Genomic DNA, 15,591 nt, shown 5'->3' on the forward strand with positions numbered 1-15,591 from the left:
GCACCACTTTAAATGAACTCTCGTGTTTTTTTTGTTGGGAGGGGGTGAGGAGAGGTGTAAGAGAGAGAGAGCGATATTTTATTTTTCAATATTATTCTAATTTTTTTATTAAGTTTATTATATTTTTATTCCGATTATAATCCCATACAAAATTAAACTTTTTCTTTATTGCTATCAGCTTCATTTTTTGTCCTATGTTTTTATAACTACAATTATCGCTATCATTACAGGTGTTACTTTAAATTAACTCTATTTTTCTTTTTTTCTATTTTAGTTTTAATTCCAATAATTAGAGAATGAACTTTGTTTATTTTCTCATACCTACAGCCGCTGTTTTTTTATTTGTAAAAAAACGACACGATCATTAACTTTATTGAGATATTCTTGAAATTACGCAGCCAAGTTAGACCGCTTAAAAAAATTTTCTTATTTTCTATTATTTTTGTTTCCATGCAATATCGGAGACTCGAAAGACAAACGTAAGATCGAATAAACAATCGTGGGAGAGTAAACTCAAGTCGAACGTAAGCCAAGCTCGGTAAACATTTATTCGCTAACGGTAAACTATCCTATTTCTATTTCTCAATCAATTTAAGATTATAAAACTGTTTTTGCGGTAAACAAAAAAAGAAACCGTTCAAATCTTCTCATCATTTCTGCTTTTACTTTATTTTAAATTTGAATAATCAGTGTCAATCCTTTAAGCAAGTTTTCCTTGATTTCCTTTAATAATCGTTTGTTCTACTTAGATATATACCTTGGATTATCTTAAACGACCTTGTTGGAAAATCCTTGTTGGAAGACTCAGCTTTATAATCACGTCATTTCCAGGTTTCTACAAGCAACTTCCAGAACCCAGTACCTCGAAAGAATGTAAAAAGTTGCAGTATCGTCGTAAGAGTGACAGTCAGAAGCGGAAAGTGCAAATGAAGTTTTTCGACATCTGGTAAGTCGAAAAAATTTCATCTTTTCATATTTATTCTCATTATTAAAAGATAAATAATTTCAAGGACGAGTTATTCTGATATAAAATATTTCAAAGGTTTTAATGAACAAATTTTTAATGAACAAATGTAATCCAGATAAGACCTTTAAGTTTTATCAACAAAATCGTTGCGTTTAGGTTATCAGAGAGTTGAAACGTTCAATTGCAATAGCAGTTATGAGAGATGCACTCGTGTTCGGAATAGGTCATCAGACTTGGTAGCCGAAGATGATTATGCGCTGGTTATAATCCTATTAATTAGGCGACAATACGTCGGTGTTTCGAGTTATATCATCGTTGATCTGATGAACGACGTGAACGAGTTGCTTCTATCAACATACCTTAATTGGCATGATTAAGAGCCTATCCAACGTTACGATTCCCCAAACGATGAATCCCACTTGCAATATGACTCGTATATTTTATGTTATTTTCAAATATACTAAGTGAGCTATTTCAAACATGTCAATTGAGATAACTCGATTGTTGTTAGCGTTGATACAAAAAATGTGTCGAATGATAATCATTATTAGTTGATTTTTGATGCCCTATTTTAAATATTTCACACGATATATTTTCATTTTTATGAATCGCATTTTCGTTTTAAAATTGTACGTTTCGTAGAAAATGTATTTAAATTACTTATTGATTTAATGTCTTACAATCGATGATTACTGAATTCGGATTCGATTAAATCGATGCTTATTATTATTATTATTTTTCTTTTCTCTCTTTTTCGGTCCGATATTCGAAAGTTTATCAACTTTTTTCACTTAACGCAGAAATGCAGATATTGTATGCAAAGGAAATTGGAATGAAGCAAAGATTAAAAAGAACGCAAAGTTGAAGAACGTATAACATTTCTATACCTTTCTTTGAACATTTTGTTATTGCTTGTATTTTCATTTATGTTTTCATTCGAGTGTTAAAAATGTTTAAATTAAGGAATAGGAAAATCACGAAGTAGAAAGATTTCTTGAATTTGTCACGTATTCAAGCTTAAGATTTTGGATAGTAGTTAATCTTTTTTTAATGTTGCAAAATTTATGCGTTTTCTTCAAGGATCAATGCGGATATGTCGTGTTAAGTTTTAAAAATATATAGATGTAGACACATACGTATACACAGAAAAGTTCGAAATGAAAGCACGTATTTCAAGGATTTTATTTACCCCCCTTTTTTTCGTATGCGACACGAGAAACGCTCTTCTCGATTTTCTTCTCGTCGTTTAGCGCAATCAAAGCTTTTTACGTTTTGCTTTTTAGTTAAACAAAAATAAAAAAAAAACCAGGAAAAAAAGTAATACTAAAAACTATTCAACTGATTTAATTCCTTTCAAACTCATTTGTCCCCTTTGGTCTCTTGTTAATCCGATGCTTCGAGTTTTATTTCGCTTTTTTATAGAAATATTGAAAGCAATGTGGAATACTTTTTGTTCTCCTTTCTGCGTTAAAATTTATTTCGTAGAATTGCGTATAAAAGCAAATATTCCGTTTGACTCAAACGAAGTATCGCAATATTCGAAGATTACATCGAACAAAAGTTATGTTTTTCTTTAAAGATCAAATACATTTTTATGTCAATTTCCGTTTTAAAAATAATAAAAGAGGAATTAATGTAATATTTCAGTAAATCATTTAATTAATATACAGTTCACGTAGTATGTTAATTATCTACAGTATAAATTTGAATTGTTACATATTTGTAATGAAAATTTTTGTCTAAATTAGTGATCAATTTAAATTTTTCACGTGTACCGTAAATAATACATGTTTCAAATTAACTTTAAAATAAATAAATTTTAATTTTATAGAATAGAAACTCTAATTTTATAAATCAGATAAGTATCTTGTAGTGATTCAATTAAAATGGAATTAGTATTTAGTTAGACATTTTTCTTTTGGAAGATTTATGAATGTAATATTTAATTATCATCTTTAAAGAATGCATTGTACGAAGATCATTTTCCACTTACTGTGATTCGTTTTAAATGGAAGCCAACCGAGAATACGTTGATGGAAAATGGTAATTCGAGGAAGAGCGGAAGAACTTGGAGAATCTTAAAATAGGACCTTTCGCATATGCATATTTCAGCAATGTCGAGGAATGTGGTTTGTTACGTATAGAGTAAGATCGTGTAAGTGTAGTATAGTATGTATAGTAGTTGATGGTTACCCTTTACCCCACCCCACAACACCTTTTAAACATCTTTCGTTTATGTGTATCGATTTATGCAGCTTTAGTAAAATTGGCATTATGCCATAGATTCAATAAAGATTACTTTACACGTTCCTGCTTTCTATGAAACAACAACCTCCACCCTTTTGCGTGTTCCTTAATTGATACTACTTTTACGTTAGGTACATAACCCATGTAATACCTTAGTTCGTTTATGTTTGCGTTAGAGGTTTCTACTTTGATACGATTAAAAGCAAGATTCAGGACCTAACTATCGTTGGATTTATTACGTCACGCTATTAGCTTTCAACAAACACTATACTTACTTCTAATACTAATAATAAGGAAACTTGTAATATTATTTTTGCTCAAAAAAGGACAAACAATTTCAGCAAAGTGCTTAAAAGTGTCCTCAATTCATTACGTTGAAGTAAACTTTAACAAAGGCGAGTAGAATTACGTTTAATTAATTTACTATGAAATTTTCGACAAGGTTCATTTTTCTTTTTTTTCTTTGACGAATTAATAGCAATCACCATTATCAGTTTATGCGACTCACGTCTACCCAAGAACAAATTGAACAAATCTTTTGGGTTCTTGGAAGAACAATAGATTGATTTACTAGGATTAGACCTAAACGGTCAACCTAAAATTAAAATTAATGAACATGTGAAGGGGAGATAAAAGATAGATTAAAGATCAAAGATGAAAGTTCATAATTGGGATGGTAGTTTTATTTCTGGACACGTATTGTTTGCTATCAGATACACGTGTGACACAGCTTTAACAATTAATATTACTAAATCCAACCGAATCGAACCGATACTACGTGTTCTTCCACAAAAACTTATATTTCATGGTTTTCGTGGTCTGTTTTTCTTCAAGTATAAAACAATCCAAACCCTATTGGTTCTCGTACTTGGTAATTCATTTATTTACAATGGAATTTATTTTGAGTAGAATTATATAAAGTGGAATAAATTACCATAATAAGATAATTAGAATTAATTGATTAGATTAGAATGGTGTAACGGTAAGTAAATTGTATATAAAAGGACAAACGATAAAACTTGATAAATTGGGTACTTTATCACAGATTATTATTCTACCGCGAGACGTAAATTCAATTTACGAATTGATTCAAACAGCTCTCTCATTGACTCGTGCCAAAATTAACGTCATTATTTATCGTTACATGCGTAAAGAATCATTTCTTTTTATTTTCACGTTAAAACATATTTTCGCATTATGGGATAAGGATTCCAATCAAAATAATTTCGACTACGCTAAGATAATTCGAAGAAAATTGCATTACTTCGCGTTGAGGGAGCAAAAAATTTGATTAAGAATCGTTCGGGTTTGGAATTTTAATCTGACGTAAATTAATTTGAAAGAATAATAACCATTCTTTATGAGTCGAGTATACAGTTTTTGCTAGAACGTTGTAATTAAGGAAAATATTTGTTAGATTTTCAACGAGGAATTCTTGTTTTATTTGTTAGTAAAGATTTTTCTTGCATTGACATTGTTTAAAGTCAAAGATTATACGAGAATGTTAAATTAATTGTTGGATCGTATTGTTCGAGTTCTGACGAATCACGTAAAATAGATAATTGAACCAATCGAACTATACTTGACGTGTAAATCCTACTGTTGGTTCTGGATCATCAATAATCCGAGGATTTCGAGTTCCCTTTTAATCGTTTACTCTCCTATACTTGATTCCAATGCGGTGCATTAATTAAAGCTTTCATTTTGCCATAATTCAACTACGTTTCCTCATCATTGATTATGTAACAAAAAGATTCACTTCAAAACAATGATTCCTAATGTAAATTCTACGATATGCTTGAAATACCACTGAAAAAATCATATAAATCATTTCGTAAATATATATATGTATATATATAAAATTCCTGTACTTCCCATCTCCTTAATAAAATCATGCATTCGATAATAATAAACCCTTTCAATCATATTTAAAAGAAGAAAAACTACGAAATTAGAAAACTTATTAGTTTGTTATTAATTATTATACTTTAATTTTCAAACGATAATGAACAATGATTACGAGATAATTGGAAAACGATTATTTCCCGGTAATTTCCTTCGTCCATTTAAAAGTAACACCAGTTGTTCAAAAATAACTTGTAATTATATCAATTATAAATGAAATATGTACCCTACTTTATTTTCAACAAATAAAAGTAGACAAAAAATAATCGAAACTTATCTTTTAATGTCTAAAAATAACTCACACATATAATTATGTTTCTATATACAGGGTGTTTCGTAATGCATAGTAACCACTATTATAGGGATCAGAAAAAAATAAAAAAAAGTTTCCTAAAGGCATGTGTCCTATTAGACCATGTTTCAAAGTTTCAACCATTTTTTTATTCCAATAATCCTTAATAGTTAATCTTCACAAAAATAATCCTCGGTTTGCATTTCCAAACAGTGTTGTTCTGCAACTCGTAAATATTTCTTTCTTGTCATCTTTGATGTCGAACATTTCGTTAATTAAATTTAATTATTTCAGTTCCGATGTTCAAAATTCTTTAACTAGAAGTACTTTAGTAATTTCTATTTGCTGTGTGTTAAAAATTACAAACGCGTTATTAGACTTTGGATTCAGATTTTTGAATTCATTTGAAAACAATGATAATTAGAATTTTGTGAAAGACCGCGGAATTCGATGGTGCAATGACTGCAAGTTGGAATGCAAATCGTTATTGGTCATTTCGTACATTTTCTATGAAGATAAACTGTCGTGGATTATTGGAACACAAAAGTGGCTATAACTCTGAAATATGTTCGAATTGGACACAACGTGACAGTATGAGTTATTTTTCATTGATTTTATATTCCTTGCCCACCGCTGAAGTGGGTCCAAAATATTGTGAAACATTCTGTATATATTTGTAATATATAATATATATATATACGCACATTGTCATGATGGAATGGGTTATGTTATTCATCATGGCGACGTAAGCTTCTTAGCGCGTTACCACGAAATGCTATTAAGCCACCGTTAGCCGACTAATAATCAGATGTGGCGTACCAATAATGGCGACCGCCACGTGCATTATCGCGATGCCAACGTGATTTCGTGGTGCCAACCCAAAATTTGTATTGCCAATTAAACAGAATAGTCTAAAAATTAAAGTCAAGTTCAAAATCATGCTTAGTATTGCGATATAAATGAATTATATGTTATAACGGTGTAAAATATTAGAAAAGATTAAAAAATCTTGATGGTTTCTGATTGTTTCAGCGACGTGGCTATGGCATCGGACGCTCGAGAAGGGCTTCGTTCACCAGCCTTTGATGCTCGACAATGGGAAGACGCAGAACTCCTTTGGATGTTGCAAACAATGTTCGTTGAACTCGAGCTACCTCAAAAATTTAACATTCCTTTAACTATATTGAGGAACTTCCTTTACGAGGTCTTCATAAATTACAACGAGGTGCCATTCCATAACTTTCGGCACTGCTTCTGCGTAGCGCAGATGGTAACATCAATTAATACTATATCTGATCATCATCAAGTACTCGAAGTTATGTGAATTATTCTAAAAATAATCATTTGTTTTTGAATTTAGATGTACGCTATTGCTTGGGCGGTAGATTTACCGTCGCGGATCGGTTACCTCGAGGTCTTCATCCTAATTGTCTCCTGTATTTGCCACGACCTTGATCATCCTGGTTACAATAATATCTATCAGATAAATGCACGTACCGAGTTGGCTTTACGCTACAACGACATCTCGCCCCTGGAGAATCATCATTGCTCGGTGGCCTTTCGTGTCTTAGAGTCAGCCGAGTGTAACATCTTGGCGTCCTTGGACTGTTCGACCTACAGGACTGTACGCGAAGGTATCATAAGATGCATTCTTGCAACCGACATGGCCAGGCATAACGAGATACTCGACCAGTTCACCGTCATCGTGCCGGACTTTGATTACTCAAACAAGGTCCACATTAATCTGGTAAAAACATTTCCTTTTATTCTTCTTATTTTCTTTACGTGATTGCTATAGATTATAATTTCGATAACTATCAACCCATTTTTAGACTTGGTCTTTATAACCGAGTTTGTTTTTACGTAGCTATCGATGATCCTCATAAAGGTTGCCGACATCAGTAACGAGGCACGGCCTATGGAAGTCGCGGAACCCTGGTTGGACAGTCTGCTTCAAGAATTCTTCAAGCAAAGCGACGCTGAGAAACTCGAAGGGCTTCCAGTAACTCCATTTATGGACCGCGACAAAGTAACTAAACCATTGTCGCAGTGCAGATTTATCGGCCTAGTTCTTCTTCCTCTCTTCGAAGCTCTCGGCGCATTGTTTCTAGAACTTGAGGTAACGTACTCGAAGAACATCAATCAAATTTATTACCTGTACGATTCTAAAATATTTTTAAGTGCGATGAAAAATATTCAAACGAATTTATTTGCAGGATCTGATAGTACGACCAGTTAGAGAAGCTCTCGAGTATTATGAAAAATTAAATGAGGCAGCGAAGGATGAACGTCATCATCGTAAAAGCGTAGCCGATATTGGTGACTCGAATCAATCGTTGGCTCAAGCTGGCAACACGAGTAGCTCGACGGTCGTTAAATCTACATCGTCTCACAGTATGCGTTCTAAACGTTCAGCCTGTACGATTCATTCAAGATCACGTTCGACGGAGGATGACATTACGGAGAATCTGACTATCGAGGAAGCGGATAACCTCGAAAGTTCCGATCCCGAAACGGCAACTGAAGTTGAAATCAGCGAGAAGACGTTAAAGTTTAAAATATCAACGGAAGGAGCTCCTGTTAGTTCAGGAGGTAGGAAGAGTTATCCTGGTAGTCGAAAGGGTAGCAGAGAGAAATCATCCTTGGATTACCATAATTATGAGCTGGCACGAGCCATGAGAGAACACGAACGCGAAAGAAAACGTAGCCGCGGTGAAAATATTCTCGAAAGTAATATGAGTTCGCCCGTTAGCGCAAAATCGATCGACGGCAGTAAAATTCTCGAGGAACTCGAACGTGACGATTCAACTTTCTTCGATGAGAAAGTCATCAATGAGATTCAAGTGGTCGAGGGTAACGGTAATGCGATTGGTGATGCTACAGAATCATCTACGAGAAGTAATGGTTCCAAGCATCAATCATCTTCGGGTATAAATCGCAAGGACATGTCGATCACTCGAGAATCTGTTGTTTCGTTGTGCTGTTCTTGCGACGACAAGACCAATTTATCCAACAATCACAAATCCTTGTTGTCGCGTTTGAGAAATTTTACCGATCGTTTGAGCATTAGTTTTGACTCCAAAGATTCACCTAGTCCAAAAGCCACCAAACACGTGGCCAAAAGTCTGAATAAAAGCAACTCCGTGAGCAGTAGCAGTACCTGTACCGTTTCCACAAGACGTCAACAGCAGCACGATCTTTCCAACATTTGCAAAAGATGTAATCTCAGGAAAGTGGGTGCGAGTAAGGAACATGGAGGAAAAATAGCAACTGTAGTAGAATTGTCAACTATAGATAAGAGAGCGATGACGTTACCTAAAGTAAGGAAAACGCAGGATTGCAAGAACAAAGTTTGGAAGACGGTATTTGCGAAAGAAAGAAAATCGTCAGCCTCGTTGGAAGTTCTACCAAGGGAGAAGGAAAACAGATCGATCGAATCGAAGCATCGACGGAATCTGTCCAATCCCGAGGGTAATAAAAATTTAAAGGGGCAAAAAAGTCTCGAAATTGACATAGACATCGAGTTTAAGGAAATCGAAGTTAGGCAAACGAGTAACAATCAGCAGCAACGAAAGAGGCCAGAAATAATCGTCAATCCTGACAATTCGTCGCCCTACGGATTGGATGATAGAGAAGACATGGGTAAAATAGAAATCAGACGAAGTTCCGCTAGTATGGAAGACATATCTAAGATAACAAAACAAACGGAAGGTGTCTTATTGGGCTCGTTGGACGCCAAAAAAGCAGAGGAGCTGCAGCACACTGGTAGTTTAGATTCGATGCTGTGCAAGGAATCGGCAAAGTCCAATAAAAAAGTCAACGCATTTTCCTCCCCAGCTGCATCCAAAAAATCTTCGCCAGGTTTGTTTTCTCGTTTCAAATCTGGGATGAGCATCGACAGCACTAGGAGTAACAGCAACAGTAGTTCCTTGCACGATCAAACTTCTCAACAATCTCAAACCGGTTGGATATCAACATTGACTGCTAGTTTCCGGCCAAAGAGACAAACTACAACGACGACGACGATTACCAGCACCGAGTTTGCATCTTCCTCGCCACCAACGCAATCACACAAATCGCACAGTCGCGAGGAGATCAAGTGATACGACCTACGCGTCGATCAGCAAGCCGAGAGAGACACTTCTTCTAATTCCTCGAGACGCGAATGGTGGGCTCGACAACCGTTTTGTTGCAACAGCTAATCTATCGCATTACACGGTCTCAATGAATGTAGAAAAAAATACCTGCGTCTCTCGTAAAATCGGCACGCGATCGAACGCCAATTTGTTTTGCCAAATCGCTACCAAATTTTCTTCTATCCCCTTTTGAAGTTAAAGCCGATAACGAAATCAATCCGTCGGTTCGATTTTGAAATCGATCCGTTTCGAAGACTTTTTAAATCAATTCTTTGAATTTCGTTGTTGACCCTTCATTTCCAATGCACGATTTTCTAAATCGCGCTATCCTTAGTTATTATTCTTCCTAAACTAAACAAATCTAATACGGTGCATAGAATAATTTAATTTATTGTCGAAACTCATGGGCATTGGCCACTAAAATATTAATGTTGTGTCCTTTAATAGATGCGCTTACATAATCGCATCCATATACACGTGGATGGATTATCAAATTTTGAGCCTAACGTAGAAACAATTTTTTGTCAATCGAACTTACTTTTGTTTAAAATAAAATTAAATAAACGTTTTCAACTTAGGCTCCAAAATTTTCAATCCATCCACAAAAAATATACGATGAAAATAAAAATGAGGGCTTGGGGAGTTGGAAGGGGGAGGAGGGGTTGTAAGTTTAGAAAAAATAAATGCCGTAACGTGAAGGGGGTGGGTGTGGTATTCGTCTCGTTCGACATGGGATTAAATAAAGTAAAATGAAATAAAATAAAATAAAATAAAATATAATAAAATAAAATAAAATAAAATATAATAAAAAAACACACATGGTGTACGCATAAAGTCTGTCGCTTAAAGCGCATTTAACGCATGTGTGCAGCTATCTATGTACATATATATAAGAGACACCTTTAAAACACACTATACAAGTTTATATATATATATTATTATTATTATTATTATTATTATTATTATTATTATTATTATTATTATTACTAATGTTATTATTAATATATTATTATTATTATTAATATTATTATTATATATAATACATAGGATATGGCTAGGCGTTTAGTTAGAGACTAAAATGTTGATTCGTAGACGGATTAACTACCAATTGCGTGTGTGATGAAATAAACATAAAAAATTATGTATGTGAAGAAGATAAGAAATAATTAAGATATTAATTGAAAAAAAAACGTAATATGAGAAAGACCCAGCCTAATAGTCTTTCTGATAATTTGATCGGACGAATGATCGACTGGCTCGGAAAAAAAACGATAGGAAACAAATTCGAAAAGAAGGAAACCGAATGAAATGACGAACAAACACGCGCATTTTTTAATCTTCTATACGATTTTAATTGAATTTTTTTTTCCTCCTGCCATTTGTTTTCTTGAAATGTTTATATTTTTATACTATCAGATAATATCGGCGTGTCCGAGAAGCGATTAGAAACCGCATGTATTGTTGAACTCTAGTCTTACGTTATCGTTTTCGAAGGAGAGAGATAGAGTGAAAGAGAGTGAAAGTGAGTGAAAGTGAAAGAGAAAATTCGAATATAATTTTAAGATATTTTGTAGACTTTTTTAATTATTTTATTTGTTTTGTTTTTTGTCTTTTTTTTGTTTTTTTTTTTTATAATTAAAGTAAGTTTATTTTTTAAACGGGGCAGATTAGAACCTCAGATTCAAACGATCTCGAAAGATCGTTTAGCATTAACTCGCCTAATTGTTCCTTTCAAAACACTTTGGTTTGTTCATTTTTTTCGATTGCGCCAAATAGATCAAATAAAAATCAAAATGAAAATCAAACGAATATCAAAGTGTTGACTTTAGAAAACCAAATGATTCTTACAAATCTAATTCGTCTGTTTCCATCAGGAATAATTGCTGAAGAGTAGAAGAAAACAAGAAAATATTTATACAGAACGTTTCGTAATATGTGACACTTGCTTCAGAAATGAACAAAAGTTCTCGAAAACAACGAACGAAAGTTCATATAAAAATGTATCCTATTTGAGTTTGTTTCAAAGTTTTAAATACTTTTGTGTTCCAATAATCCTCGATAGTTTGCATTTTCAAACATTGTTTTAAGACTCGCTATTATTTATTTCTTGTTTTCCTTGATATCACGCATTAAACGTTAGTTAAATTTAATTATTTCAGTTCCGATGCTCAGAGTTCATTACTGGAAGTACTACTAATTATTTTTTATTCTGTTCGTGCGTTCAAAGTTACAAACGCGTAATAATTATATTTTAGATATTGATTTTTGAATCCATTTGAAAACAATTGCGTATTAGACATTCATTATCAGCATTTCTATGCCAACTTCAAACGAGTAAGCAAAAAGATTGTTAACGGTTCAACGGGTATCTGGAATTTTAAAAAAAATGCAAGATTGTGCAATTCGATGATACAATGACTACAAGCGTAGATGCAAAAATCATTTCGTGTACTTTTTTTTATAGATAAACTATCGTAGATTATAAGAACACAAAAGTGTCTATAATTTTGAAACAAAATCAAATTGGACACAGACGTTTGTATGAATTTTCTTTCATTGATTTTCGTATCCCCTGTTCATTTCTGAAGTTGGTCACGTTAGGAAATAATTTGTGTATTAAATAATATATAAATATATATTCGTTCTAAAATATATCAATCCGTCAATCGTCTTGTCTATCTCTTCTTTCAAACTATAAATGTGCAAACTTCCTTTTAAATAAATGTACGAACTTGTAATCCTAAACAAATTTGCGAAAGTTGAAAATGATGAAGAAGTGGAAGGATAAACTTTTATAATCTGTCGGCAAATTTTGGAACGATTAAACAGAAAGAACGAATGTGTTGAGACGTGAGTTAATTAAAAAATACAAAAAATCAATAAATATACAAGAGAGAGAGAGAGAGAGAGAATGAGTGTTGCGTAAAGTAAATGTATAGACTATATATGATCAATTATCAAACACTATCTGTGCCTGACCTACATATTTATTTGTCACTTTCCTAGTTTAACGAAATATTATCTCTAACCCCCTCTTCTTAATAAGGCCGAACAAACCGCGGGCCAATGTTTTCTAACGAAATTGGCAAAAAAAATGATGAAAAAAAATAATGGAAAAAAACAAAAAAACAAAAACAAAAAAAAAGAAGACGAAGAAGATGAAGGAAAATTTGTAAATCTAGCCGGACAATCAAATCAATAACGATCGATACAATTTCTAATGGATAGTTTCAAACGGTATAGTTAGATCGTCTCTCTATATCTAATATTTCAAGTATCCTAAGATTTAACGAAGAAAAGAATTAATTAAAAATTATATTAATCTAATGAATAATTTTTAATCGAGAAATAATTAACGAACGTAAAAAGAAAAGCGAATTAGATTATACGCGATTGAAAAATTTCGAAACGGAATTATTATTCAAATGATATACTTTGACGTATATTTTTCAATATTCACTTTAATATTAATGCTTTATCGGTTAGCATGATTAATGAGAATTAAATTGAATTCTTGGAATGAGATTAATTTGTTTATACGTTCGTATGTACAGTGAGTCACAAAAATATTCTTATCCCAATTAGTATAATTCATATTTATATATTCATACGTTCATAAGTAAATCTAATTTGAGATAATTGGACTCGATTATTATGAAAATAGCGTTAATATATTTTTGAAAAGAAAAATTGGAAAAACTACATAATTTTCATTGATCAGAAGTAAATACATTTCAATTAACTATATATATATATATGAATAAGAAAATAATAATTAGAATTATATGATTTTTCATCAGTTTTATGATAAACGGGGTACGAGTACTCTTGTGATTTTACTGTGATTGATATGAACAAAAACAAATTGAACAGAAATAAAAGAAAGAAAGAAAGAGAGAGAGAGAAAGGAAGAGCAATGATGAAAAAGAATAAAAAAGAGTTATAGAAACTTTGAAACTTTGATATCTTAAATGGGCCAAGGAGTTGCATTATGGCAACACCGTCCTTAATTGTCAATTCATTGTTTATTCGCGCTATGTGTCCTTCTCATATATTCAATGACCATTGTCAATTACGGGGGTACAACCGAGTATGATGTCAGTTGCATAATCTTTTTTTCTCTTCCGAAGAGAGAAGAAGTAGGAAGAGAGAGAGAGAGAAAAAGAAAAAAAAATTCAAACATTTGAATGTCGTAAGAGTATTTAACGAAAGAAAAAAAAAAGAATAACATCTTATTCAACCAAGTCTTCGTTTTTCAAGTCATCTGTTAATAATAACTTATAACAAATGATTATTCGTATATCTAATGACCTTGCCCCAACCCCACCCCACCCCCGATTGCGTCGTTTATCTTCTCGTAGAATCTGTTTAAAAATAGAAAATTGCAAAAAAAAAACAAACGATCGAGAATCATTAATTATCATAAAAAATACAACTTTACAGTCTAACTAACGTAACAAGAAAAAGATAATTAATAATAAAAACGTAATATAATTTGAACTGACTTCTATCCTCGCGTTATAACGAGAAATAAAATAAGTATATTCTACAAATCAAAATGAAATGATAACAAAATTAAAGAGAGAAATAAATAATGGATTTAAAAATATGTATGCATATATGTATACTACAAATATGAATTAAATTCCAGCATACACTGATGAATATAAATATATATATTACATAATATATAATATATATTTATCTGAGACGTGACTGAAGGATAATTTAAATGATAAAGGGAAAGTAAGAAAGAAAGAAAGAAAGAAAGAAAGAAAGGGAGAGAGAGAGAGAGAAAAAGGAGGAAAAAACAAGAAATATTGTTAACCTTAGCTCGCGGGCGAGTTACTATTACGATATTCTAATAATGTATTCTATAACAATGTTTACTAAGAGAAGCTGTGTGTGTAAAGACTCAAATAGAAAAAAAATGCGCAAGAGGAAAATGAAGAAGAAGAAAATATTGAAGATAAAGATGAAATTGATAAAATAATATTTCTCCACATAAATTGTATTATCGACATATTTTGTGTAGTAATGACGATAATATCTCAATAATGTGGATGTATTGAAAAATGCATAGTCGTTTAATTCGCCCTTGTGCCAATGAATGTTAAGATAAGAAACATCGACAATAGTTCGTCTTCTCGTCGAATTAATTATTGTCCTCCAAATTGAAATATTAATAATCAAACATTTCTAGGCTTACTGAATGAATTCGATCATATATGAGGTTGTTCGGAAAGTAATATCGTTTTTATTCATATTTAGAATGCGAAGATTTTTCAAAAGATCTGTGAACAGTCGAATTTGACGAATTCAACTTTTCAGATATTTTTTTCTCGGCTTTATTATACGACAACTAACATCGACCAATGCATTTATTTCACTGTTGTTTCCTTCAACTTGAAAATTTTCCATAAATTGCATGTAACTATTTTTCCTAGTACTGCGTTACTTAACTTGTATTCTTTACGAAACACTCATGATTATGAAAAAAAAAAAAGAAAATAAGCTAAATGTAATGAAAATGCTGACTTTTTATTTCTAATGCGATGCCAAGAACAAATCAAGACGCAAGAAAGTTTTAAATCACATCTGAAGTGTCTGCTGTAATGTCAAAAATTTGCTTGTGCAGAGTATAAAGTTAAATATCAGTATAGATAAAATCACATTCCGAACAACTCGATATCAAAATTGAAATATTAATTATTTAATCTTTGAGGTTAATTGAAAGAATTCGATAATATTTAAATACATGTTTGAATATATACATAAGAAGTATTGGGAGATTATTATAATCATCGCATATGCATGAAATTACATGATGTTTGAAAATGGAAAAAAATATTTAAAACGTGCAAATATTATTAAACGTACATACACAAATAAGCACACACGAATATACACATAAAAACGCGCATACCTTACAAACACACATAGACACACACACAAATATAAATATACATATACAATGAGAACGAGGCGAATAAAGTATACGATATCCTATCGACTCATGGTATCTATCATTCCATTTAATTCCA

At 32.2% G+C, this 15,591-nt stretch overlaps 1 protein-coding gene across 2 annotated transcripts in view; it reads left to right on the forward strand.

Moving 5' to 3' along the window:
• LOC122523492 overlaps positions 1 to 10,698 on the forward strand; it is an 88,719-nt gene extending 78,021 nt beyond the window's left edge. For both annotated transcript variants that reach the window (XM_043645263.1, XM_043645262.1), the window contains 5 exons: positions 832 to 946; positions 6,444 to 6,681; positions 6,772 to 7,158; positions 7,279 to 7,530; positions 7,628 to 10,698. In XM_043645263.1, coding sequence (XP_043501198.1) covers positions 832 to 946; positions 6,444 to 6,681; positions 6,772 to 7,158; positions 7,279 to 7,530; positions 7,628 to 9,514 — 2,879 coding nt within the window. In that variant the 3' untranslated portion in view covers positions 9,515 to 10,698. The remainder of the gene's footprint in view (positions 1 to 831; positions 947 to 6,443; positions 6,682 to 6,771; positions 7,159 to 7,278; positions 7,531 to 7,627) is intronic.
• Positions 10,699 to 15,591: the final 4,893 nt, after the last annotated feature.

Source organism: Polistes fuscatus, unplaced genomic scaffold (assembly GCF_010416935.1).
Source record: "Polistes fuscatus isolate 324 unplaced genomic scaffold, CU_Pfus_HIC Scaffold6, whole genome shotgun sequence".
Classification (NCBI taxonomy): domain Eukaryota; kingdom Metazoa; phylum Arthropoda; class Insecta; order Hymenoptera; family Vespidae; genus Polistes; species Polistes fuscatus.